Raw genomic sequence first — 10,865 nt, 5'->3', positions numbered from 1 at the left:
TAAAATTACAGGAAACGCCGACTTCATTTTTGCACGTCTTCACGGACGAAAAAAAAAAAAAAAGAAGATGAAGAAGGATCGCATGATGCTTTATGTCTTCGTAAACTCGTAGGATGGGCTTGAATTAGAGAGTGGAATACGTGGGTAGTGTCTTCACCGTGAAAGCAGAGAAATTCCATAGTGGAATCGTGCATTCAATGAGTCATTTTTTTTTATTCTTATTTTGATACACTAATATGATAAATTGATTATGAAACTATATAATAGAAAAGAAATTTAACAATCGATTTATCTATGAAATTTCTTATGGAAAATTACAACAACGAAATACCCTCTTCTCTTATCGTATAGTAATTCTTCATTCGTTAATAGCGATGAGCAAGAAAGTCGTATCGCTTCGGGGTGTGTTCGCGTACGGGCCTCGCGATGAAACTATGAAATTACATGAACGTACTACGTTCCCACGTACGAATCGTGAGAATAATTTATGGACGTCCTATGCGCAATATCTTAATAAACTCGGTTCATAAAAGCGCGACTTTTAGTCCTTTCGCTGCTCGAGGAAGTGCAGCACTCGCCGTTCCGTAAATGCTAGTTTCGTGTCGTTGCCTCGACCTGTAATTACGCAAGTGTAAACACTATTGCAGGAAAGGAACAATGTGATACAAGAATAGCGATAATCTTACTTGAAGGGGACAGGAGGATAACGTGTGACCAAATACCATCCGACAGAGTTATTATTTTTCTTACGAAAATTTAAACAAGCTAGTATAATTGTGTGTTGTTTCATGTTAAAGATATACCATAACTGTGTGTGAAAATATAACTTATATATATATACCAGAAGAAAGATAATCAAATATAAAATAACAGGTGTGTGTATCTACTAACGATTCATGTTACGAGTATCAAAAAAGTGTGAATGACTGCCATATGATTGCATTGGAAAGTGTTACGTATACCATGATATAAAGGCAAAGGAACATGTTTCAAGGCCAGAGCCATTGAAGTCATACCATTCTGTAATCTCAAGATCTCATGACCTCCGGTGACCGAGTCATGCTATCGTGGTAATCGTAAAGTTTTGCATAGCGTAATATATTTCGTGTAAACAGAATAATATGGTTGTCTATTTGAATTAGGATTGAGATTACAAATGTGATAATTTAATGAACGAAAAATACCTAATACCCTTTATCGGATGTTTCCTCTTGCGGAAAGATAAAAAGAGTCATTAAAGAAGGTATCAAACAAATTTGAGCATAATGGGGAATACAAGATCGCAACCTTGCCGACGCAATAAACCACTCTATTTGCTATACCTTATTCATCGAACTTGGTCTATGGTCGCTGATCATCGAAAAACTCCAAGCCATTGCGATGATATCGATCGAGAAACAGAATTATCGTCAAGATGCAGCGGTTGCAACGATTGTGCTTATCGACAGGACAGCCTCGCATTCGATAGGTAAGATTTCTTCAATTCAACCTTTCCTTAGTATTTAACGTTGATAAAGTAGATGTGCTATATATCGAGATGTAAAAAATAAAAACAGTAAGATGCTGTTTTAGATGCAGTCGGTAAGGTAGCTGTTTGCACATTGAGAGGTAATGGTAGAGTACTTCTTTGTCGAGTAACAAAAGCTAAGATGTTGGATTTAGAATCGGTAACATCGCTAGTAATAATCAGTCTCTGACATATCGATTTATATGTTCTTTAAGTATTACTAGATTTCTGTTTTACCAGCTTTGGTACTTAATTGGTAATAGTAAATCCCTTTTCAGCTTGCATGCTTACCCGGGAAAGTAGATTGGTTTTAATTGCAGATATAGTTGGACGGTAGTAGTAGTGAACTTTAACAGTATTATAATACGAATACGTAATTAATTAATTATTTTGTTATTTTATTAATTGAGTAAGAATGATCGTTGAACAGTAAAAGTAAAGCTTATTTTTAATAATCGAGGGAAATATATTATTGAAAGTAGTAGAACGCTGTTTAATTGAATTGGTAGAAATTATCGATGATTATTTCATATATAGACCAGAATTATATACAAATTTGTATTATCTAATTGTTTTTCAACAATCTCACAATGTTAAAGAAAGAAAACGATCAATTTTCTTTTAATAATTTTATATTACTCTCGAGAAACACAAAATCATTTTGAAAATTTGCATAAATTATATATATACATATATAACAATACCTACGAACATTAAAAAAAAGTTGATCTTGTCTAAATATTGTCTTTTCATATTACAAAATGAAAAAATCGTGTGTTGATTTAATCATAGACATAAAACGTGACAAAAGAAAAAACTATCTTGAATCTATCATAAGAGTATACTTCCATTCATTTTCATTTTTTAATATTAGAAAAAAGTAGGTAGTGAAGAAGGTGGCGTAAACATTATACGAGATAGATTTAAAAAAAAAAAAAAAAAAGAAAAAATAAACACATTGCTGTCTTCTTGACTGAACGTAGATTATCAAGGATAATGATCTCCGTGAACATCCGCTGCGTCACGAGAAGGCCGGTCCAGCAAGCAAGCATCCAAGTATTATCAGATGTATCCTATATACATCTGTTTTATATGCACCTTAAATATAAGAACAAGAGAGAGAGAGAGAGAAAGAGAAATAGAAAGGATCAGGAAAAGGGGGTAGAGGAGGGGGAATAAAAGAGCAGAGGGGATAGGAAAGACAAGAAAACGGTTGATTATCAACTAGGTATAGTCTTCTTTCGTTTTGTGTGTCTCTTCCCTCGTAGTCAGGAGTTTGGTTGCGCGCGCGTGTGACGCATCGGGGGATAAACTCGGGTAAACTTGGTTGGAGTTACAAGCAGGTGGAAGCGCCGGTGTCAGTAAACCTCCGACCGTCTCGAAGAACGGACGATCGATCGAAAGGGAACGTTTTTGATTGGAGCCTTTGGTGCTATTATTACTGAATTCAGTGAAGTTCTCGATGATCGATCATCAATTGGTCGAATTTGAAATCATGATAATAAGAGGCAGATTTTTCACGTGAAAGTTTTATTATCTTTGACTTTTTTTATGTCATCCACGAAGACATGCTCCGTCTCCGGAGAAATTAGGCCACTTGGTGTCATCGTTCAAAAAATATCCAGGTAATGTTATGGGACAAGAGTCACGTTGATGATTTTCAATTTACATTCTATATCCTTACTTATAAGGATACATATATATATATCTTTTTTTTTCTTTTTTATGAATTTTTTCAAAGATTATTTTCATAAAATTTTCCTCACTTTATACAACATTCGTTCTCGAACGTGTGGGAAATTTGCGTTGGCGATACGTGGGTGATTACGATAAACACAAGTTCCTGACAGTTATTTCATGGATTTCATAAACGTATATTACAATCTTATCGTTAATATTACGATAGATTTATTATGATTAATATTGTTTTGACAAATAGAAAAAGTCAACGTATTATAGAGAGATTATCATTTTTCTATTTAAACGAAAATCCAAGAGATCATTTTTTTCATTCCGATCTTCGTAAGTTTTGAAAAGAAATATAACAATGGCAAGTGCAATGTCCCTTACCTTGGACAGAATTTTCTCGAGGGACCAACGCGATTAAAACTTTTTCGACGTGTTTCCGTTAATGGAAATGGCATTCATGGATTTTCTTTCTTTCGAGATAGCAAGTAATGAATTTTTCTCTTATACCATCTCTTTTTCTTTCTCAATGATAGAATAAACTTTAACGAGACAAACCTTAGTTTCATTCTACGCACAATGAATTGTAAATAGTGCACACGCTTGTTGTTTAATCGCGGGCACGCATGCGCTCGGGATTAACCGTGCACGTTTGTTTTCTCGCGTGTAAAAGTCGACAAAAAAGCCCTCGGTCGTTACTTACGCGCCAATTACCGACGATTACAGAAATGCCTTAGCTCTTTAACACAAAGTCACGTAGCCTATTTCTCGCACATCATCGGCTTCTTCATTATTACTGTTATTATTCTTCTTATTGTTATTATTATTTTATCTCATTAACATTAATTTTATTATTATTATTATTATTACTATCGTCATCGAGTTCATATCCGAAGGAAGTATTGTTTTTGATCCGATATATCTTATAACGTGACAAAAAACCAATTGATAGAATAAAAGAGATCCTTATACCAACTTTGTCAACGTTGTCTTACCTTCTTCGTCGTTCTGAGGATGTAAGACATTTTTAATAAAAAACAATTTCTTTTCCGCTTTGTTTCCATTTTCATCTTATGAAACTTATTTCGAAAGATATATCACACACACACACATATCACTCGTTGAATATAAATGTATCGTAATATAGTATACATTTAATATGACTTCGTTAACGAAGATGTTATCAAATATGTATAAATATTCGATGTCTCAGTGGTAATGACCGAAAATTCTATTCATAACGGTATATACGATAATATTTAACGGCATTTTCGAAGAATTTTAAACTTGTAAGTGTTACGAAACCAGTTAGACTTTGATCGGTTCAATGTACTTTTCGAAAATATTATTGGATCGTTCTTTAATAAAAAAAAAAGATTGAGGTAAGGAAAAGAAATATAAATGAAGTTTCATAGGAAACTACGATATCCAAATAAGAAAATCATGCGCATTCAATTTTCCAAATCAGGAAAGAATAAACATCGTTTTCTCATACATACATACATGCATACATACATACATACATAGAAGTCTTCAACGAGGTACAACGAGCTTCGAACTAAGGTCAATTAAATCGAATCCTGTATTCGATACAATGGACGTTATAATCCTTTAGCGTGCTAAATCCTTTCTACACTTAGTTCTAACTGTTTCCTAGTTTATCAGGCAGTATAATCCATTTCCTAAGACGAGCGTTTAACTCGCGAGACTACTTTCTGATTCTCAAAGGAGACTCGTTAGATATAGCTTGTATTACTCGCTACCAATTTCCGTTCTACACGATGTTCCGTACAATTTAATACCTTTTGATTCTAATAAACCGTTTTGCTGTTAGAGTCGCACCGTATCGCGACTCTTTCTACTAGAACGAGCAGAAAGATCGATTAAAAGGGAGTCCTTGCTCACGATAAAGGAGGGAGAATTAAGATGCGAGACTTTGCTTCTATGCGATGTAAGAGAGAAAACAGAATAACAACTCACTATTTCTTTTGATTTGTTTCTTTCTTTCTATTTATTTTGCATTGCCATCTCTCATGAAAATCGAATGAACCACGTATAAAGCAAGAATGCAAATAACCGTGTCGCACTTAATTAACGAGTAATAATTGGCCAGTTAATATTACGAATAATTATAACTCTAGATTATATATAGAAAAAAATTAGGTTTGCAAGAACGGTGGCCCGACCGGTTGGTGTTCCCTTTTATAAAACATCCATCTCTTACCTTATAATATAACTTTTATACCACGCGAATGTATTATAACAACGTGTACGACTAAGATAGCTTCTATTAATAGCGCCGTTTAATTAATTGGTGGAGTCCTATACTCTCTATGGGGTCGCTTCTGATCGTTTCTAATGACTTTTATTACGTCTGTAATTGCGAACTTCAAGTCAGACTCTTGATGTTAAATTCTTTATATTTTAAATAATGAGAATAATATATATCAATATTAATTACTGCATGATTTGTGCGATAAAACATAAACATTTGAATATTAATGAATTCTATCACTCTTATCATATTTCGTATCAAATTTTTCTGCTAGTCTTATCTTTTTTCTTTCAATTAATTTGAAAATAAATATAACGAAATATCCGGAAATCGTTTAAGTAACACTACGAAAGTTCGAGAAGTATGTTAAAAAAGTTTTATTATACGATCGCTTATTAGAATCTTACTATTCATTAACGCGTTACATGGAGTATTGCAATCGAAAGATCGGCCAAATGCAAATTACCATAGGTCGCTTAATGAAGGAACATTAATTACGTCTCCGATAAGTCGAACGATGGAACGGTGGTATGGGTAGATGATGAATTTCCTTGATGGGTCATCGGTCGTATCGAAATCGTTTATATCGTAACTCGACAAATGATCGTAGTAACAAATGTAACGATCGAATTCTCTATAACGCGTGAGCGCTTTAAGTAATTTCATCATTTATATTCCATTATGCTATAACCCGTCGGTTAGATCGCGGTATCATTACTTATTATTACCGATGTAAATATCTCGTTATAGATAGCTAATGAGATTAAAAATAAAATTCCAATTGTTAAAAGAAACAAAAATCATCTAGAATACAACAATTACAAGGGATAACGTCGACGTGAACAATTTTATCGCGACATTTGTATTCCATTTATTCCAGTTTACTCTCGAACGTCCAATCGGACGTATTTAATGTCAAAGCAATAAAGTCGAAAGTCGTTGCTATCAATTTCATGACAGATGCATTCTGCCATCTCGTTGACTTTTTTTTGTTTTGTTTTTTTTTTTTTCTCTCGTAATTACCAATTTCCTCGAATGTCCAATTATCGTCGTCGTTCGTGATGGACGAGCACACCGTTTATCCGACGATCGACTTACCGTTAGCATAGTAGGTACCTTCCTAATCGAGAAAGATTGAATCGAGAGATGCCCTCCAGTATTTTTATACTAAACACAACGGTCTAACTAATATATCAAATAACTTTTCTCTTCTTACCAGTGGACATAGAACACGCGACAATTTCCATTCGTTCTGTGAGAGTGGCGAAATTTCACCAACGCTATGTTGAGATTCTCTTCGTGGAAAGTAAATATGAAAGTAATCCGTATCTCCCATATGTGTCGACAAATTGCATCCGGACCCGCCCTACGCGGTCTTCTATGCGAATAATAATCATTTCTTGGAATTTATTTCATTGAAATTGTCAGCACGAGAAATGTGTCTAACCGAACAAATTCAAGTTTTTCTTGTCTACATTCTCGAAACTCTCGCTTGTTAATATCCATTTGTAAATCAATTGTATGTAAAAAAAGACAATAAAAATGATTAACGCGAAATATGACGACATTTAAATCATTATTCGTATGATACCTACTTTCGAATATGCGAATAAATTTCAAATAAATAACTAGAAATAGATTGACAATAAGCGTTCGTGAGAATAGAAATAAATTCAATTGGTTTAACGCGAGATGAGCGATGATAAAATCGTGGGCAAAGCTTCGTGCCAGTTGATCGACTTTGAAATCGGTGAGAGAAGAAGACTGTTCGTTCTTTTAGCGCATCATGCTTTCTCGAGCGAATATAATGCGGAATAATATTACCGTAGTCGTCATGATTATCATTATCATCATCATCATCATCATCATCATCATCATCATCATCGCCCATCGTTATTATCATTCTTGTTAATTACGAACGGCCAATTACCAAGGTGTACTTTTACATTTCTCTTTCTATCCTTTTCCTCTTCTCTTAACGAAGATACTTCTTTTCGATTCCATTCACCGTTACGATCACGCTTGAATTTGTAAATGAATTCTCTTGTTAAAAATCAACGCACGATTGTACATCGAGTTGTTCACGGTTAATGCCCCTTTACCTACCATTCGTTGAAAATAAAAGCTAGTAGTTAGATAATTTGAAATTCAAGGAACGTCCCATCGATGAATGTGCATCGTACGATGGTCATTCATTGATACGAATAAAAGAATTTTTTATTTAGTATTTCATCGTACGATGAAAGATTACATTTTTTTAAAAAGCAATGACTGTAAATAAATAATAAGACGCGTTAAATGCAAATTTTTATAATATTATCGCGAATGATACAAGCGTGTAGAATCAAATGTTTGCTTAGATGATAAAATGGATAAAAGCTCAACCGAATAAGGGTTAACTTTGAAAAGGGAAGATGTACGATGGAATAGAGAAAAGCAAACAGCAATCTCTGTTTTGCGATCTTCATGCTTCGGATTCGAACCTATCCTATTTTTCGAGTAACGTTCGATAAAGGGCGCGAAACAATAAATAACGCTTTAATTGGGTTTCCTGCGATAGGCGACTAGACATTACTATATACACACACACACACACACACACGCACAAACATGCTTCGAACAGATATTTATTCTCGGCTTTTGTAGGAATGTGTGTATTTATCGTGCACCTTCAATCGCGGAAACGTCCTCGCGATTTCTCGCCACAGAAAGGATAGAATCCCAAGGATCGTTTTGCGGTAAGCAGAGTGAACGGCCCGCGAACGGTCCATTAAATCGACTCGCGAACGATCGTGAGCAGAACGAGATAACGATTCGTTTCTCCTTAACTCGATTCATCCTCAAAGGGTTGCCAGACGCAACCTTGTTTGACCCTTTGTTTTACTCTAAGATCGTGTTTGTGTGTGTGACTGCTCGTTAGTACTTCTCTCCAATAAGATCTTAAAAAAAGAAAGAAAGAAAGAAAGAAATCGTTAAAACCGATTATGTTACTACGGATTTAAACGATTCCTTTGATTCCTGTTTATTTACGATCTTTTATCTGTAGATAAATAAGAGTTTATAGATATCAATTGGTAATAGGTGAAATTAACTTGACTAGCTTTTAAATTAACACCTTTTTTTCTTTTCTTTTTCTTTTTTTTTTTTTTGCTATCGAAAATAAATTTCTTTTTATTACTTAATTATCGGTCTTGTTGCAATAATTGGTATTCTTGAGAAAGGAGTCTTAATTACATTAGTGGGTAAGTAGTCCGAGCTACTTTCTAGGATTCAATGATAAACCATTGAAAGAGTTCACGGTTGTTTCGTCTGTAAGGTAATTCCAGTGGAAAACGAGAATTGAAAAGGATACGTGTTAGTTATATGCGACCAACGATGATTAAAGTTCTCGAACTTGACTAATTGCATAACGACCATAAATCGAGATCACACGATACCCTCGGGCTAATAACATCGTTCCGTCTCTTCTTGTAACGCCCATTGATTGTATTTTAAGATTACCAAAGTTCGATATATCCTACGGACCACCATCCGTTATCTTTTTCTTTCGCTGTGCCGAAAGCGGTTTAAAACGAGCGACGGTATACGATATTTTACGAAAAAGAAATTTTCCTGTCCACCATGTACATATGTATGCATTTATATATGTACATATATCTCTTTATGTATATATTTCTATATATATATATATATATGCATGCGTGTGTCATGTCTCTCCGTAAACTTTATTGCCAATTTTATGCTTGCGGTTTCGTCGCGGAACGTTCACGGATTACGGTGTCCCCTTCTCGAGCTTTTACTACTCGCGGCACTTAAAGTTATCGCCTGACGTTATATTTTTAGCGCAAACTACACCGTGGAGAGAGAGAGAGAGAGAGGTACCTTCCTTCCTATTGGCTTTAAAGCGACGTTCAAAAAGGGAAGCTCACGTTTAAAGGGAAAAAAAGATTTTATTTCGTCGAATAATTTATTTCCCATTGATGGAAAGAGTTTTATCGTTTTCCCTTATGTACGACTCTAGACGAGGAACAAGTTCTTTTATTCTAATTTCATGGCTACGATTTAATATTTACATATATCTCTTATTATTCGAATATGAATCAGCTTATAGAGAATAACGTAGGAAGAAGAACGAGTGATATTTCTGAACACGAATGTTCGGAGTTTCGAGAGTCTCGCAATCCGGATCGCGGCACGACATCGTGCTCGAGGATCGATAGGATCGATAAATCATGAAGGGACCACCTCCTGGTCGACGATGCCGCCGCGACGACGCCCGTAAGCGTATCACGTGGGTGTTAAACACGTGTTGCAATGCCGCCAGACTCATCCCGCATTCAAGATCGGCAGCCTCGAGCCGAAAGCCTTCTCGTACCTTTATAAGTCGAGGACGAAGTATATATTCCTTTATTTTTCTATAGATCACCTAAGGTCTTTACCAAAGACTTACAATGACTCTATCATCGTCATCGTAATATTATCTTTATTGATTTAAGAAAATAATTTAACGTGTTTGTAAATGTATGTACACTTTTATTCGTAATATATTTTTTTTTTATATTCTCTAGATCTTGAACCACAAAATTTCTCTCGTCGTCATCGTAATTCTTTACTTCGTTGATTTAAGAAAATAATAATTAAATTTACGAATTGAAGTTTTTTTTTCCCCATTGAAATGCATTAAAATCTATTCGCGCGAGGAATAAGCATTGCGAGTAGATAAGAAGAAAGGGCGATCGAAAATTCCTAGAACGTAAAAATCATTTTCCGCGGTAGCATGTGTGCGTTTGTAAATGTTCGAGCATACACGCGCACACACACACACACACACATACCATGAGTAAAGGAACGCGCATCGAACTTACACTGGCGCATACCATAGCCGTTACACGCTGCGACTCAGCATTCCAAGCGGATGAATTTTCTTAAGGCTCGTTCACAGTATAACTATTCAAAGGTACGATGACTTACCGCATTTACCATAGATTACAAATTTTCAAGAATAATTTAGTTGAAAGAACAAAGCCAAGAAGTAAATAGATACTGGTTTCGTTTCGGCTCGTCGATGATCTACGGAAACGAAGTCGAATACTTTTTATTCCTTCCTATTACAGTTAGGGCCTCCTCTCTTCCAACATCAATAAAAAGGAAAAGGTTCTCACCTTTTGCTACTACGATCTATAGAAGATATACGTTACGCAAGCAATCCTACGAGCAGATTGTTCTTACTGATATCATCCTGGTTCTGCGAGTCGTACGACACCGAATATCAACGCGGAACTGTCGCAACCGATGCGAAAGTCGATTGTGTCTTTCCCTCGAGAGAGAGAGAGAGAGAGAAAGAATAAAAAAAAGGAAATCCTCGCGTAGGCACTGTTCTTCTTATCGGCAAGCTTT

The 10,865-nt window shown here is 35.2% G+C and overlaps 1 protein-coding gene across 4 annotated transcripts in view; it reads left to right on the top strand.

Annotated features, from left to right (window-relative positions):
- Positions 1-226: 226 nt before the first annotated feature.
- Positions 227-10,865, top strand: part of LOC106785387 — a 41,278-nt gene continuing 30,639 nt past the window's right edge. For 3 of the 4 annotated variants that reach the window (XM_014745798.1, XM_014745797.1, XM_014745801.1), the window contains exon 1: positions 227-1,468. In XM_014745798.1, coding sequence (XP_014601284.1) covers positions 1,266-1,468 — 203 coding nt within the window. In that variant the 5' untranslated portion in view covers positions 227-1,265. Of the gene's footprint in view, positions 1,469-2,792; positions 3,133-10,865 lie in introns of those variants that run through there. The other variant, XM_014745799.1, reaches the window with a different exon arrangement.

The sequence above is a fragment of the Polistes canadensis genome, unplaced genomic scaffold, assembly GCF_001313835.1.
Source record: "Polistes canadensis isolate GaletaPanama2010 unplaced genomic scaffold, ASM131383v1 scaffold_49, whole genome shotgun sequence".
Taxonomy (NCBI): domain Eukaryota; kingdom Metazoa; phylum Arthropoda; class Insecta; order Hymenoptera; family Vespidae; genus Polistes; species Polistes canadensis.
Note: the sequence above shows the minus strand (reverse complement) of the source record. Positions and strands in the feature narration are given on the sequence as shown.